Source organism: Corapipo altera, unplaced genomic scaffold (genome assembly GCF_003945725.1).
Source record: "Corapipo altera isolate COAL_440 unplaced genomic scaffold, ASM394572v1 53, whole genome shotgun sequence".
Lineage (NCBI taxonomy): Eukaryota > Metazoa > Chordata > Aves > Passeriformes > Pipridae > Corapipo > Corapipo altera.
Genome location: NW_020884900.1, coordinates 7,119,978 through 7,138,380, shown reverse-complemented (window position 1 = coordinate 7,138,380; position 18,403 = coordinate 7,119,978). Strand labels below are relative to the sequence as shown.

Here is an 18,403-nt window from a genome sequence, read left to right as displayed (position 1 = left end):
CCTTCAAGACACCATGATTCACTCTGACAAGCTGAGAAATGGAGTTACACAACGTTCTCACTGAGAGTCACATACATAGTTTCCTTTAAGGGTTTAATCATGACGTTGACATGAGGCTGAATTTCTTTAAATCAATACCAACGACACTTCAGCCCCCTGTCCTTCCAGAGAATTTCAAACCTCAGGACAGATCCACAAAATACAAAAGCCTTCTCTTGGAGGTTGTGTATCCCTTCTTTGCAGACTGGGAAACCGAGGCATAGAACTATTAAGCTATTTGCCCATGTTTACACAGTAAACCATTTCTGCTGTCTTCTGAGCCAAGCCACTAAACCATCTGACGACAGAGCTTGCAGGACAGTGTTAGAGGAATGGATAAAAAGGAAGAACAAATCTTCACTCCCCTTTGCACTAGACCTCAAGCACATGCTGAAGTGCCATTCAGCACATCCAGCTTGCTTTGACCTTTGGCCCTCCTACCCTAGCAAATAATTATTTTGGTTTGCATAGATTTTGCTTCTGAAGCCTAATGTTTGACTTGCAAGTTTGCCCTGTGAATCAGACTACACACAGTCAACCAAGATACTCTGTTTAACCATTCCACATGGTACTGTAACAATTCTAACTAAATGATCAAACTTTTCTGTAGGTGAACAGTGGACCTGATAGGACCAGTTACTCCTTAGTATTACTATTGCTTTTTTATTTTCTGAATATGTGAAAAACATTGACCTGAAGACAGCCTGTGATATAAAGTTCTGAAATATTTAATTCTTCCAGTCCTGAAAATTTTGTCTCTTTGTTTCAAGTTCAAAAACATTAACCAACCTGTAGCTTTTTTCTAGCTGAATAGTTCAGTCATTCCAGTAACCTTTATGGTGTAATGAGAATAACAAAAAAAAAAATCCCAAAACCAACCTCCCCACACAGACAAAAAAACCCCATCAAAACCAACAAATAATTCAAACCTCCAAAGGTTCTCAAAGTGACTGTCACTATTTTTTTTTTTAATTGTGATTCTTTCCAAAAAACAAACACAGCATGCAAGTTTAAAGCTGTCCCTGTCCCATAAAATACCCTAGGAAAATAGTCATCTTTTTAATGACTTTGCAGTTTCAAGTAAGATTTTTGATGCCTCTCCACCCACTTTAAAAGTATATCATTCATATACAATCCTCAGGCACACTTTTTCATCTCCGTATCAAAATTCCTTAATGCCACCTCATATTCTATATCACTCACTCTTCATGCCAGCCAGACACAGAAAATCAATTAGTATCCAAGATGCCATTTTCTCCCCTAGTACTGCAAAATGTAAAGAAGATGTTTCAGAATAACTAAGACATAAAAGGCAGCAACTCTGCACGTTCAGATTTGTTTATCAAAGGAACCATCCAGGATCCCTTCTAGCACACCCCCCCCAGGCTGAGCTCACCTGTTGCTGCTGGCTGCGCAGGTCCGTTATCTCCTTCTGATCCTCGTCGTGAAGTCTCTTCATTTCCTCACAGGACTGCTGGAGGTGATTATGTTCTCGCACCAACTGCGTGTTTTTCCTCTTCAAGGTATCCATGTCCTCCTTCAGCTGTGACTGGTCACTCAGCAGCCGACTGTGCAATGTGCTGTCACGGCACACAAAAAATGCTCTGAGAGGCCAACTTGCAAGGACAAAGTCCTGGACTAATTCATTTCAAGCATGAGCTTCCTACCCAAGAAAGCATGTCAAACTAACTCAATTCTGTATATTTGTGTATTTCAAGCAGCAGGGGGAAAAAAAAAAATCAGAAACAAACAGGAAAGTAAGTACGAAAATATGCAAAAATACACAGTACTCCTAAACTGCATCAGAAGAGATGATGGATTTCTGCCACCCATCAATGCCATTTCATAGCCATTAAAAGCAGGCAGGCAAACAGAAATGGCATAATATGAATGTAAGATAATCCTCAAGATAATAGGAATTATCCCACGAATCATCTCCACTTTCTCTCGGGCTCCCCAGCGGAGCAGCAGCTAACCAAAAAACAGATGAGAAGTACAAAATTCTCCTTGTATGCTACTGTTTTAAAAAGAAACAAAATCCCCCAAGCTGTCCAAAAAAACACCATAAGCAATAAAAACACACTGTACATTTCAACTACATTCAAGCAGGAAAAAAGCTATGAAAGCTCTTCCAAACTTTACTGTGCAAGCCAGAATTATTGAAAGAAATACACTCTCACTTAAACAACTGAGAGTCACACAAAGAGGCTACCATTCAGATTAAAATTCCAGGTAGCAGTCCAAAATTAGATCAAATCATTGCTGGATAAAAGCAGATCAGTCAATATATTTTATTACTGTAGATTAAAAAGAGCACCTTTTGAACACTATAAGTATTTTTATTGTTGAAACAGAACAATTCTAACTGAACTCTCACACTTGCTGGTAAAATGTTAAAAATGTGTATTTATACATATTAAAAAAAACCCGTCAAACACAGAGCAATGAATAGATCTAATTTGCATTCTATGTTATTTTGTACTCCTTCCTTATGAAGTCAAATACCAACATGTCTGTACAGAATGTCTCAAAGCATTAAAAAAAGTTTCCTTAAAATTAGAACAACCTATTAAAAAAAAAAAGCCTTTTGACAAATTATATTCACACAACTAAGCATACATAATTTTTACATGTAGGTTATTAATCTGCTATCTGTTATTCAAATTTTGTTGGAAACGAGAATGCTAACTCTTTGGAATGCTCACTCTTTTTGGTTTTTTTTTTAAAAACACAGGGTTTTAAAAATTATTAGAGAAGAAAATAATATTTGAGTTTAACTTGTGTTAAAACTTACATAAATTATCATGAGAGTTATCACAATCTATTAAAAGAGAGTAAGAAATTACATTCTCTCATATTAGATTCCACTCTCTAGCCTGACAGTAAAATTACTAGATTGCAATTTAGTAACCTGGGTTTTCTTTTTTCATCCCACCAGGACATTGGGGATTCCTGTCTCAAATGTCTAAAAGTAAAACCAGCAGTCCATACTTTATCATTTCAAATGGGCCAGAAATGTATTATCTGAAGCAAGTAAGCACTGATCTTGCAATTTAAGTGGAAAAACAGCATTAAAAAAAATTACTTGATTATCATGTCAGGTAAGGTAAACTCTTACCTTACAGCTTTACTAATACTTACTGATAAAAATCTGCCTCTTTTGCTGCTTCTTCACACCTCTTTAGTGTCTTGGTGTGTTGATTCTGCAGCGACTGTAGGTCTGACATGGCCTTCATGCACTGAATCTTCAGCCTTTCGTAATCATGATTTGGTTTTGGACTAGGTCTAGCGTGGAAAAAGAATATAAGGTCAAACATCAGCTACTAAAGAGAATGAAAAATTACTATCCAATAAAAAAATACCATAACACAATTGTTTAGGTTATATTATGCTTTAGTTTAAATACTGACCAGCTCACATAAAGATGCAACCGCAAACAAAATGTCACTGACTTAAACATCTATTAGTTTTAAACTGAGATGTAACATCTAATAATGTCTAACTATCACTAACACAGCCAAAACTAGTACAGAGTGTGCATGTAACTCTCTTCTGAGCAGCAGTATTACCACAGAACAGAACAGTCACTTGATACAAGAACAAGTCCATCTCTGCACACTTGGCTTTCCTGTGTCACCATGTCAAACTCTCAGCAACAAAACACAAAACTGCAGTAAGAGCGGGGCTGAAAAGAGGTTTCCAAAGTCAACTGGGGGTGCATGGAAGCCTGGGCTAGAAAAGGCTTCTCATATAAGCAGCAGCTGGAGGACCTTGTCTATAACTCCCTGGGAAAATCAGGGAGGGTTGGGAGAAAGATTTCCAATGGGACACCAAAAACTCATACATCTGTGCTGGCGGAATTTGACCTGTTTGACTAATTGAGCACTGAATTTAAATAATTTGATCAAGTCATTCTGCTGAACTAGATGCCTGATTGTGTGTTACCATGCTCTTTTAAACTATTATAAAGGATTGAGAAAACATGTCAGAATCTGCCTCACATTTCCATAAAATAACCCAAATTTTGTCAAACTAATTATTAGGAATCTCCAACACAACATCATCTATAACAAGCAATTTTCAGTAAACAAAACATCAAAGCCAAAGTCAGTCAAAAGAAAAATTTTGACTCAAATGTCTTTTAGTATATCAGGATGACTGGGAGAGGAGAAATTTTCTAAAATCATCTCCCTTGTCAAGCAATTGACCAACACAGATTATGTCTAGAATGTGTGGTACTTGTACATGGGACCTTTATTTGTAGACTAGAATTGATTAGATTTGTCATCTTGTTTTGAAGCACTCAGCTTCTAAGAGCATCTCAATTGAACTGTTCCTTCTCTATACAGTCACAGAATTTTTGCACCACTGAATTTTCTAGTTTCAAAATGGAGCGTCTGACAGCTGTCCCTTGTCATCTCCTGAGTCTCTGGTAACACCACAGGCAATGAATAAAAACCCAACAAACCACCAAAAAAGAAAACCAAAGCCTCCATAAGGAAACAATTGCTTTCTAATTTAACTCTGTTTATTCTCATATCATATTTGCTCCGTTGCTGCACAGATCATTCTTCCTCCCTCCCACCTCGCACTCTCCCCCAAATGGCTTCTCTGTAAGCACAGCCTGAAAAGCCATCACAATTTTCTTTGCTTCATACAGAAAAAACAGCAGCATGGATTCTGGAACTGAAATGCAACTGGCAATTGAATCAAAATGAAAATGGTTTTGTACTATTTCAGTGGTGAGAATTGTTGAAAAAAAAAGAAAAAAAAAAGCCAGCCACATCTGGTTCACAGACTTTGAGGGGGAGTGTGTTTGATATGAGGTACATTTTGGCAACTCAGTTGCATCTGGGTTGCTGAGTAGTGAAGCCTTCAATTGAAATTCCTCTTTTCCTCCTTTCTCCAGAGAAGTGTTTTTGGGGAAAACAAAACAAAAAGCCCTTCCTTGACTGATAAACAATTAAAAGCTAAAATCATACAAAGTAACCAAATGTTCAAGCCATGTCCACAGGGATTTTTTTAGGATATTTTTAAGTTCATTGCTTAGGGGTGCCAAAAGAAATAGCATGTTACTCATACAGCATTACAGACATTACTGCAACTACTCCAAGTGTTATTCTTTTAAAATACAAACCTAGTTAGCATAAGTTAAACTCAATTTGAAATGTTCACACCCTTGACAGAATCACTAAAACCCCAAGTATTGATTTAAATTAGACCTTAGGGTGAAGTTATTGAAAGCAGACACCATCTGTCCACCACAGTCCTTAAATGACAACATTAATTGCAGCACAGTTTAACTCTCAGTTGTAGCATTAAGCTTACTGAGACCCATTAACACATGTTCATATTAAACTATTAGGTCAGTCTGAAAGCTATGGTTAAACTTGTTCTACAAGTGTAATATCCATTGAGTGTATTTCGTATATTGCTGAAGTAACACCAGCATTATTAAAAAAAACAAACACGACAAGACCACCACAAAAAAAACCCCAAAACAACCAAATCAAAATAACACCCCCAAACAAAAACAAACAAACAAGCAAAATCTCCAGATTAAAAAAAACAATGCATCACCTATAAACATGGAGACTAGGTAGGTAATTACACAAGTTAGCCAAACTACACAACGAGGAAGGACTAACAATGCCACCAATAACATCCTCCATTCTACCTCATCTACAGGAAATAAAAACCACATGGATATCCAAGGCCTTATCTTCCACAGTGCTGTTCCAAGGCTTTGTATCTCAGCAAGAAAAACAGGAATACGAAAATGAAGAATATTGGTCAGAAGTCAAAAATCAAAACTGTTTCAACAAAACAGTCCATTCAAGCACATGAGGGCTTGTTTAGGCAAGACCACCACAGTTTTATGCTAAAATGTCCCACAAAATACAGAAAATTATTATTTCAATAAAGAAGAGGTATCAGTTACTATTTTGGAAGCACTTGTTCAAATATTAACAAAATTTAAAATGCTAGTGTCTGTTTTTCTGATATTCATGTGAGAATCCTAAAAATCCTTTGTGCTACAGTGGAATTACCCTGACCATAAATCAAGGTCACAGTGAGATTGACATTTACATGTATCTGATGCTAATGCCAACCACAGCTCTAATTCTGTGGGCAATGCCTACCTAACAACTTGTGTTATCATTCACTATTGCAATTCCAACAACAATTACAGATTACACACAAAACAGTCTCTTCTCAAAAGCAGTTTTCAGGGGTTTTATTTGTGTTGCAACTCTCTTCTATTACTACTACGTAAGTAATAATAGCAAGTTTAAGTCTCCCAAGTGCTGCTTGAGCATACTAAATTATTTGGTCAGATCTCTGTTTAATCACCACCACGTGGGCTCACATCCATGTCACTCCACAAGTACAGCACAATCAATCCTACTCCTAGCCAGCAGGATGGCACATGATCTGATTCAGCACTTCTCAATCCACTGCTGTGGCTCCTCTTCCACTGCTCTAGACTCAGTCAACATGTGCTTTGGAAAGCAGCCCTCGGTTTTGCAGTGCCAACCGTCACAGCCAGCACAGCCCAGACTATCAATGTGTTGGAGCTGCAACTGTTTTGAAGCACGCCAACGTGACGTGTCAAGATTTGCCTCTGCACCACCTGTGTTTGGTACAGCCACAGTTACAGCAGCACACACAGCCAGGAAAATAAAGCCTGGGTAGTAAAAGTCACCACCTACATAACGATCTCTCAGCTTTCACACTTCAGCATTAACAGTTTGCCATGTCTGGGCTTTGACTCCTGGAGGTTGAAGATTAGTTTTATATGAGGAAAGAATGTGAAATAAAGTAAAATAAATACCAGCAAGTTTTAAAAACCATAGATGTGTATGGGGATGGGAGGAATACTTGCTTTTACACTGAAGGAAAAAATGTCACCTAATAATCTTCATTCATTTCCCACTCTTCAAATATTTGATTGTTTGGAAGTCTACTACAATCTAACTACTGTCCAAGGACTACAAATACAATGTTCATTTTGATGAGTTGTTCTTGAAGCTGTAAACATTTATGTTTTGTACAACATACAAATCCTACACTGAAGGCAAAGGATTGAAAAGAAAGAGAAAATAGGGCAGTCTAGAGGACAGCTCACCAGAAGTTTATTAATAGCATCCTGGATTATGCAGAAGATTATTGTGAGCTATAAAATCCTCAGTGCCTAAGCTCTAGTGACTTCAAAGAAGAAATCCCTCTATGTAAGTAAGTAACTGGAAGTATGCAAAAGATGTTGACATTTGACAATCTTTTCCTCTCCTGTCCCCACAACGCTTTGAGAGGGTTACACAGAACATGATGCTCTTAAAGTAGCCCTCAGAACTCATGGGGGGAGGAAGGGGGTATTAAGATGAATAGCTATGGAGTTAATAAAACGTCCAGATTCTCCCAATTCCAGTTCACTGAGTCAAATCTTGACCTCATCTCATACAGACAAAAAGTTTAATTAACCACCTGACCACATACAGATAGAGCTGATTAAGTAACAACCAACAACAATAAAACATTCAAGTTCAGAGAAGCTATGCATCATGACACCACCTCCCAGAAAATCTGTTCTTTGCTCTTATTTCAGATTCAGTGACAGACAATTTTTTCCCAAGGTTTAAATATACTCATACATGTGCTTACTGCAGGCATAAAGTACCTGCTCAGTGTACCCAGTCACACATAAACATTAGCAGATCTTTAACCCTCTAAAATAAAGTAATTCTACTTTCTACTCAATAAAAGCCTTTTTTACAATTAACTCATACTCTGAGTACTATCTTCCTCATAACATGTCAACACTCAAACCAGAATGAGCTACATAAGACTGCTGACCATTAACTAACTTTGAAGACATGTTATTTTAATTTGGCAGCACTTATAACTTCTCAGTGGAGGAAAGCTCCTTACTCTGAACATATTTCTGCTACACAGTTCCCCAATATACGTATACCAGAAAGCTTATCTTCTAAAAGACACATAGTCCACTCAACAGAAATCCAAACCTCTCTCTCCTTGCAGAAGCACAGGAATAGCTGAGATTTTTTTCCTCTCCTAATTTCTGTTCTCCAGCCAAGTATTCAGAGCTATTTCCCTTTCTTCTCTCTTGCTTTCAAAACACCAAATGCTTCAGCCACTGTCTTCTTTCTCTTCCCACAACAAAACCCAGGAAGCCTAAACAACTTCTTTGCTTTCTTCTCTCAACATAGACATGAAACCTACTCCCCTCAGTCTCACAGAAAAATTGCTGGACAAAGTGAGAATAGGCATTTAACAGGCAGCTCTGAAACGTGAATGTCTGAAACACACTCATCACCAGGATGCAAGTAGGTTACAAGCAACATAATGCAATCTCCTCAACGCTTTACAGCCAAGTACAAGTCAAGACACTTGAAAACACTACTGAGAACTTGATTAAAATGTCACATTTCCTTTATGTTTACCTGCAGTCATCGAAGGTGGACCCAGGAGATGAAAGTGCAAGTTGCTTGCGCAGCTCATCCCTCTCTCGAGTTACCTGACGGAGCTGATACAATATAGTCTCCAGCTTCTCACTCATCTGTCTCGTGTCTATCACAGGTGGTGGAGATGATGCTTTACCAGTCGTACCTGACAAAGAGATAAGTAAATGGCAATTGAGAGAACTCCACATAGAACAATATAACTTCACTTAAGAAGTAACTCTAATTTGAAAAATCCTGTATTTTTGGTTGCAGAATCCTGTTCTAAAATGAAACAAGTAAAGGAAGTTGTCATGAATGAGAGAAAAATAATTCCAGTCAGATCCCATACTAGCAGAAAAGACCTGTGTTGCGAGTTAAGTCTGCATGAGTAGGTTACTTGCTCACTCATGAACTCACAAGTTGCCTAAAAGGCAAAGCAATTTTGCAGTAACAACTGCTAAGACCTCAGGAACGACCATAGTGACAAAAGTCATAGGTAAAAACATTATTTTCAATAAGGAACCACATCCATGCTTCTAAAAAAAAAAGAACCAAAAAAAACCACCAGCAACAGCAGATAAACTGCTACAGCACAGAGGCTCTTTTGCTCTTCTTTTATCTAGCAACATAGACATACCACTCTGCTATGTGCTACAGCCAACATTTATTTTTAATGCAATTCTGTGCTTTCACATGTCACAATTTTTCAGTCTGGTACATGAAGTTAAAGATTTGACTTGTCAACAAGTCACGAAAAATGGGCTTCATTTTTAACAACATCGGCTAACACAAGCACATTGCAATCACTACAACTGGACTACACATTTAATTTCCTCTAAGGGGCAGCCATACATTTAAAGCGTTCTGTGGGGCTTTTTAATTCTCAGTTTTCCTAATATCAGAGCTGATGATGATGCCTACTTCTCAGAGAACAATACAAACAAAAAGGTGTCTTCTTCCACTCAAGAGATGAGAGTCTGCTATATTGCTTCATAACATGCTAACAATTAATTCAACTTTAATTTTAGTTCTGCTCATTTAAAATTAAGTTGTAAACATAGTTTTGCTCATGTGTCTCTCAAACACACGAGAGAAGAGTCAAAGATACAAGTCACAGATGTGAAAGTTAAAGGCCTAAATGTATATAGGAGATTATTTTCTACCCAAAAGAGAAATTCTAGAAATAATTTACATAATCATACAACTGAAACACATAGCTGATATATGTATTAGCTCATTAGGATGTACCTTTATTATTTTTTTTTAATTAATGAAGAAACAAAAGATAGAATAGTAAAATAATGCTCTCTGATCACTGTCTTAAGAAAAAATTTCAAACAAAATTATTTCCCTGGTTTAAATAGTAATGAGTTGCAAGGATTGGCTCCTTATCTCTAAACCTAGTTCACGAAGGTATTGCAGAATGTAAAAACTCCAACTTCTCAGTAGAACTACTTGTGCTTTAAAATTCCCACAGCAAAATAATTGCAGTGTCAGGGCTATCGTACATACAGCATCTAGAATAATAGGATCCCTCGTTTTATTCCTTTCAGCTGTTACTGTAATTATGTAATGAGAATTTATGAACAGAGACTGTTCTTTTAATCTAACTATTGCATAATAATGTATGCAAATGCTCTAAAATAAACTGAAGAAAAAAAAAATTGCATGAATGACCTGCACTCTGTAGAAAGACACAAACTCGCATCTCTCAGAAGAATTCTCAGTGGAGACTCCATTTGGGCTTTTCCTACCACTTTGTTTCACTCCTCCATCCAGATGGAGACCCTTCATTTATACAGACTAAGGATTTCACATTTCTACAATGCAGTTATCCTTTCTTTTAAACAAGAAGCAGTCAACATAATTTCTATGGCAAAGTTTTACAGAAACCAGTAATAATAGAAATGCACTATCCTGGGCTCATGATATAGGGAATAAATAAGGAGAGAAACAGACAGATAAAAAAAAGTCAGAATGTGTATTCACTTGGAATAGTTTGGACACATCAATGAGCAAGGAATTTCACAAACAAGCTGAAAGGTAAAGGCAGACAAACCAAATTCAGGTAATGACAGGCTGCATGGTCTTTGGTAAATTCAATGGCAACATGCACATCATCTCACTTGAGCTGACATATCAGGGTATGTGTAACATGGAGAAAGCCCTTCTCATCCTTACAGAGAAGTTCAAAAGCTTATGTCATCCTGGGGCTGCTGGCAAGCAAAACAGATGAACAGAATGCAAGAGGTCAAGAGGAAGGAGGAGATGAATCAGGAAAGGCTGGTGTGCTTTACATAGAGAAAAGGGTATTGGATTAACAATTGGTCCATCACTGATATCAGCGTTAACTCCAGCAGCAGCCCCGTGGACAATGTCTGCTACGCAAACCTACAGCAGCATTCAGCAGCTGTCCCAGGAATCTTTAAACATGGTAAAAGCAGTCCAGAGTTACAGCACTATTCCTCCACCTCTTTCCTCCCCTCACAGCTTGGACAGCATCTGAGTGACAATCTTCTTCAGGCAAGGAGAACATTCGTGCACACACTCCCAAAACTGTGCCAAGCAACAAAAGTCTGCTTTAAATAAAGACAGGCTAATTAGCCTTAGGAAAGAAGCTTTCTTCACTAATGTGAAGCCATTAGTCCTAATACCAGAAAGGGTTATTTTTCATTAACTTGGCAATTTTTACAAGCACATCAACAGATACTTTAATCTCTGCAATGGTATTGTCGACGCACAGCATCAGCCACAAGATGTACGGCTGTTAAGTGCTGTAAAAACACAGATCAATATGATCCAGTTTTTCCCACTCTTATCCTTAAAAGGATCCAAAAGTTCATCTTTGCTTGATTTGTTAACCTTACATTTTCAATAGTCATACAAAAGTTCTTATAAAGCTTAAATCAGATTTCTGAATGCTTAAAAAAACCCACATTCAGTAAACACCTTTTTCATCAGAAAAATTGCATAGTATTTGTTTCCTTTAGAGGAGCTTTTATAGCTGAATGCTAAAATCCTTTAGCTACATTTGGCATCTCGATGCAGCAGAAGGAAAGTGACCCGTGCTTCCAGCTTTGTATTCTTTTTCCATCTGACTGCCTATTTTTTAGAGAAGTACTTCCCTTTCTGCACTTTAACCACTCAAACTGGTCTTAAGACATATGAGGCCTAAAGGCTAACTCTCCATTATCCAAATTATGCCACCTTTCGGTAACTCACCTGCTTTCTCAGACAATCTGGATTTCTGAAAAGGCACTTACTGCATGTCCTGCCAAGCGTAACTCATTCATCTGCTTTGATAAGCCTCACAACTCATTTTTGACAAGGCTGCACTTGGATTCTGAGAACTTGACTGCATGGGAGTCACTCCCTGGCCAGCCTCCAGGTAAGCAGCACTCCACCAACTCCTGAAACATCCGAGAGCAGGGATGTGTCACATGGTGAGACCGCACTTTGCCCACAATGCAGTACATTCATTGAGTCCTGAGCACGCACTGACTTAATCTAAAGCACAATTTTGCAGGAATTCCAACATGGGTTGTATAAAAGAAAAGCCTTAAAAACAGAAGCTGGAGTGATCATATCCTCCATACTATAGTCCAAATGCTGGACTTGACAGAAATCACAAAGATCCATTATGTAGCACATACCAAATATAATTCTTGATGATTACTCTAACTGACAATGACTGAAGAGATAATATGTCCACACAGAAACAACTGCTTAGTTAGCTTCACATTTGGGGATGGGGTAGAACATTTTTTGAAGAATAACAGACCATTTTAAGAGAAACAGGTCTGGAAAACAGGCCATGGAAACTGCACCAAAATGTACCATAATCCCAAATAATAATATAATTTTGAGGTGGGAAAATGCATAAACAGCTAATTTTAAGAAATGTCATTAACATACTTTGAGTTATAATAAACTTTGAGAAATACACTTGTATCATGGATTCAATTAATTCAAAAGGCAATCTGTCACCAGCCAGAAGAATCCCTGAATTTTACAATGATTTTTCTTAAACTCATAAATTTGTGCTCCTTCTTGCTTGAAAACAAACAAGAGACTAATTGTACAGTCAAGCCTTTTTCACTGTTTTCTTTCATAAAAAATAAAATCAACAGGGATGTTCAGAATATTATTTCTCTATAGCTCTGTAAATCATGACAGACAATGTTAAAAAAATATTTGCAATATGTATTGCAAAGCATGAAAAACACAGTTTCTCCCCAAGCTAGGGAAGGGGTGAAGAGGAAAGACTTATGCCTGATGTAGGAAAATGCATTCTAAAATATTTACCTTCTTTCAATAATTTATGGAGGATAGAACAGGATTACATATCAGAAATTATTGTTTAGATACATTTCTTCAGATATGTCTTTTGAAGTGGTCTTGAAACAGCAGAAAGCACAGAACAGAATTGCAAACATGTGAAATAAAACATTAGTAAAACCAAACAGCCGTACACTGAGGAAAGGAAACTGAAAGATAAAATAAAGAACTGTGGAAACAGTTTCATCTGACAGACAGAAAACCTAATAGGTTATGAAAGCAGTGAGGATCATGTAACATGCAAGGACAAAAGAATGCGTAGCACTTCAGTATCTTTTTTTAATGCAGAATGTAACAAGCTAAAGAGAGCCAGCAGTATCTAAAACAAACTTCCAACTTCAGTAAGTTTAAGACTATAGAAAGAACTGAACAGTAATTCTCGAAAGATCAACATGATAGAAAATCTACAACCTAATACTCAAAAATAGCAGGAGGGAATAGGGTGGGGAAGGGCAGATACATCAATTCCAAATATCCCTGCAGAACTCTGCTGCGCTAAAATACAACTGAGAGTAAAATCTGTTACTGTAATCAAGGAAAATACAGTTGAAGCTTCTGGGTTTGAATATATGGTAGCTCCCTGGCTCAAACCCTACCTTTGTCAGGCTTACAACTGTGTACTGAAAGCACAGCCTACACAAAAGTGTCCAATTTGAACTCCAGTGACTATGATCAACCACTGCACACCAACCAAAGGGATGAGACCCCTCCAGTGCTCTGTCCTTCACACCTTCTCCCGCAGGAGTTGTGAGCACTGGTTCACCATATCACTTTACAGCCCCAAAAGAAAACCACTGACACCAAAAGGATTTCCTAAATGTACAGACTGATAAAGGGCCTCAGGGAGCAGTGAAAGACACCACGTTCCAGAGGTACTGTCTGGAGTGCAGGAGATGGGTATTCTCACACTGCATTTCCATTCAAATCAGAACGGAACAGAATCAGACTAACCAAATCTTCAGAAATTCCTCCAGGAGGCTGACAAATGTTAAGAAGATACTGTAGCAAGTGGTCAGTTATTCATTAGTAGCTCTCTCACCACAAAAACCCTACTGCCCCTTCTCCAAGACTGCATCAGTATACATGATCAAAGTTAACCTTATAATTGTTACCATTCCTTTTTTTGAAACAGGGCATGATGTTCACTGAGCAATCTTGAGTACTTCTGAAGTGACATAAATCGAGAGAACCCTTTGCATGACTCATGTCAACCCATAGCTGCCTGAAAATGGACGCCAAAGAAGACAATGATAATACAGTAAAGCTATTCAGACAGCTTATTTCTTATGAGGAGATGGTTACTAACAAACACACTGAAAATTAGTTAGAGACCTTAGGGATCAATCCTAGCGAGAGCTACATGGTTCATGAACAGAGTAAAATAAGAGAGTGAAGATACTTTAGGTGTGTGGAAGAGACTGCTCATTTCCCAAGTTACAAGTCTTGTTTCCAGTAAACTAAATCAGTAGTTTACTACATCGGAAATAAATCTATGGACAGAATTTTAATTCAATCATTGAAACCAAATTTTACAGGAAAAGGACTTCTGAATAGAGAAATTGATGGGCAAGGAGGTGGACAGTGAAAGGCAATTACTGCAGTACAGAAAAAGATTCTGATGTGGACTACTGGTAGTGTTCCTACCACCTTTTCTTATCCATTCATGGCCTTCTAGCAAGTGTAACACTGCCACTTGTCCCTTTGTCAGTATGTGTTAACTGTTGAGGTGTCTTTAGCAACAAACTTTGTGTTAGTAAAAAAAACAAAAAAAAAACCAAAAAATAAAATGGAGATTCCTATAGGCTGTCATGGGGGAAATAAATAACTCTTTCAGGCAAGGACAGTGTTTGTCTTTGACTGACTGAGCATCATAAGCCACACCTGCAACCAAATCGTTCCTATGAATAGTGAAAACAATTACTTTGTTACATACAGCTGTAGAAAGTATGAAGCAATAAACTGAAATCGCAACAACATGAAAGGACACTTGTCAAAATGGCCAACATGAAAATGGGGAATGAAAAACTAGACATTGTTGGGAAGGAACCTGCTGGGAGGGTGGTAGTGTTTGCTTTGGAGTAAGAATTAAGGCTCTCAGATTAAGCAACCTGAACTGCAATTAGTGAACAACTATCTGTAAATAGCCTATCAGGCTGATAAGTTAAAGTGTTAAGCAAGGAATACTCTCAGCTGAAGTCAGAGCTGGACAAGCTTGGTGGAGACAGATACATGATGACCTGATGGCTGCAAGAAAAAGGCATAAAATTGTAGAGCCAATGTTGGTGTTTGTTACAGACTGGTATGTCCATGGTAGGGGGGTTAAAACTAGATAATCTTCAATGTCCCTTCCAACCCAAACCATTCTATGGTTCCTTGTAATTTCCCACAGGAAAATGCAGTGATATGGACAGAGAAGAGTAAGAAAAAATACTTATGAAAAAGTGACACAGTTTGCAAAGAACTGAACAGGTGGAAAGATAATAGTCTGTTAAAAGTTAAAAGATAAAGGTCATAATATGCAACGTGGAATGAAGAGGACACAAGATTGACAGCTGTAATCAAAACAATGCAAAGAGATCCTGTGGAAAGAAGAAATTTATGCATGTAAAAAGATGGAAGGTCTTTTCCATTCCAAAAATCCTCTCATTAGGAACTTAGCATATTTTCAAATAATGGAAGAGTATGCAATGCCTTCGTGTTAAAAAATTATAATAAAAACTATTATGAAGAATCTTCTCAGAACCCTAGCCTGTCTCCTGCATGCAAACTGCTGGGTTCCATTAAATAACATTTTTTAAAAACAAATAAACAAACCAAAACAAAACAACACCCAAACATCTGTGCATTGAGGAAGGGAAGAAAACCCACATTTTTAAAGCACTAAAGGGAAACTCTGAAGCATCATCATGGTATTAGGAGAGGTAAAAAATGGCTCAATTCTAAAGCATAATCCTGTTGTGGCATCAAATGTCAAATGACTAAGTGCACTATACAAACTGGCTCTCTTTTTTTAAACTGTTTGAGAAACAGGGTCTTGATTCTGTGTTCTATTCTTCTCCATTATCATGACTGGTCAAGTGGGAGACTAGCCAGTGCCTGTCACATATAGCTCTGTTACTGCTTTCTATCCAATTCCTAAGTGACACTGTTGTTCCGTGCTTGGCACGACAGGCACTGAATCTCCATAAATAATTATTCTGATGTCAGAGACACAGGATTGTAGCTCCATTCAGAGAGTCTGCTGGGCATGGGGAGCGGGCAGAAGAAGGATGCTTCTATTTACACACAAAAATCTTTGTCATCAGCCAAGAGCAAAGAGAAAGGAAACAGAGAGAGACCATGACAATAGGGATTTAACAAGGATTTAATAAGGATTTGTTCCTCTGGGGGGACAAAGGTGGGGCTGAAGGACAATGGTGGTATTACGCTATTACAGCAGTTTATATTGGACCTCTTTCAGAAATAAACCATGAACATTTACTCTCTATACCATCAAAACTACCCATTTTACATGTACAATAACAAGAACTTTATTAATATATGGGAAAGAAAAGGAAAGAAGCAAAAGAAAAAAATAAAATATTGTCATCTAAACTAATTGTGAATAGTGAGGAAAATATGCATGAAAAGTATACTGTCACTCTGAGGTTTTATTTACATACAAATACAAATGAAAAAGGCAAATACAACTACAAAGGAGTTTCTTCTCCAAGGCTGCTAACCTGCTATTACACAGGTGGGAAAACTTGCTTCTACTCAACTGCTTATGCTATCACATGCACATAAGGATGGAAGTTCATTCTTGCCTCGTGCCCTGCAAGCCCATATAGGCAGGAAAAGAGAAAAAAAGCTTGGATGGCAACCCAGTACTTGGAATAGACTAGCACTAAGCTCATCTCTGAGTCACATTATGCAAATTACATCACTCCCTGCTCTCCTCTTGTACTGACTATCAAGTTATTGAAGACTTAGAGAACCCCAGCAGACCCATTTGTTCCCCATACAGAAGCTGTTCAATAAGTCTTCATCTATACTGCTGCTCTCCATGCCTGTTGCACTCTGCTTTCAATGAGAGAATCAGAACTGCAAATACAGTGAAGACTTGGGCACACCATGGGTTTATACAGTAATAAAATGATGTTGTCTCATCTTCCCCTTTTCCTTTCAAAATCCTAACACCACGCTTTATTTATTTGACTGAGACTCAGCAAATGTTTTCTCAGAACTATCTTTTAAGAACAATCACCTTATTTAGTTCTAAGATTAGATATTTAGTTCTAAGATTAGATACTTAGATCAGGGTCTTTTTCCGAAAAATAAGGCCATTGTTATATACATCAGCTTCATAAATTAACTCAGAAATCCAGGATAACCGTAAAACATGTGGCATCATCTCCATTTCACAACTTCCTGGCTTACTTGGAAGTATTTCAGAAAAAGATCATTTAATTAAGAATGCTGGCAGCAGAAACCATCTCCAACAGTAGCTAGGGTAAGTAATGCTGGGAAGAGATGAAGCACATGGACATGCTCTTCTCTAGTTACATTTACAAACTATCGCGTTCAAACATTACAAATGAAAGACTGTACTCTCTCTCATAGTTTGATGACATTAAGACTAATTCTCTGATGATTTCTCCAGGCATAATTAGCGGCCCCAATACCTTTCTCATTTCTGTCATATACCTCAATCTGTTTCTGAGCTGTTTGACAAACAGAAGCAAGGTATTAACTGAAACCAGTGTTTTGAGCTCAGGTATAATAAGACAGATCCCCTATCTGTCCTGTCAGGAAGGTCTACATGATTGGGGAACTCATTCATTTTTCTACATGTGTGTGTACATATAACTATCAATACCAAACTGAACATATTCTAAAGCTTACATTGTCTGCAACCCATGAGCTATTTATCTTCTTTCACAGATGCATTCATTTCACAGGTGAAAATTATTTCAGTGAGTGGGGGACAGAGTGGGGGAAAGATGTATATGAAATTCCTCAAATGCTACAGCACCTCAGTATTTGTCGAGATTCCATTCAAAGAAGTCATATGAAGCCTTAGGGGAGCTGGCATGCAAGTGCTTTCAGTTATGATGGTTTGCCATTCAATAAATCAGTCAGTATTAAAATAATCTGACTGCAGCTTTGAAGTGACTTGCAAACACGCCTATTAGGATATGTTAGTTATCAAGCAATTTTTCTACTGATATTATATCACATAAAAAATATTGTCTCTTGCAGAACAAGATGTGAGGGTGAGAAAACGGTTGGGGGAAAAAATCATACCCATTAATAACAAGTCTATAACCATACCATAAAATAAACATGTCAGCTTCAAACAAAGAATTCCCCTGGCTGTTAATTTGTTAAATATTAAATTCCTAACACACATAAATAATTTGAATAAAACAAAATTATGGAGATTAGTAGATCACAAGTTTTGTTTAATAGCAGGGCACTTAATTTTCAGGTTATAAATAATTTTGATTACTGCACACTCCAAAGGCATATATCAATTCTGAGGAGAGCTTTTTATGTCAAGTACACAGATCCAAATTCAGTAC

At 37.6% G+C, this 18,403-nt stretch overlaps 1 protein-coding gene across 5 annotated transcripts in view; it reads right to left on the bottom strand.

Annotated features, from left to right (window-relative positions):
• DLG5 (discs large MAGUK scaffold protein 5) overlaps positions 1 to 18,403 on the bottom strand; it is a 106,161-nt gene that overhangs the window by 46,797 nt on the left and 40,961 nt on the right. For all 5 annotated transcript variants that reach the window (XM_027649427.1, XM_027649422.1, XM_027649424.1 and 2 more), the window contains exons 3-5: positions 8,502 to 8,667; positions 3,181 to 3,324; positions 1,436 to 1,619 (exon numbers count right to left, since the gene is read on the bottom strand). In XM_027649427.1, the coding sequence (XP_027505228.1) occupies positions 1,436 to 1,619; positions 3,181 to 3,324; positions 8,502 to 8,667 (494 nt within the window). The remainder of the gene's footprint in view (positions 1 to 1,435; positions 1,620 to 3,180; positions 3,325 to 8,501; positions 8,668 to 18,403) is intronic.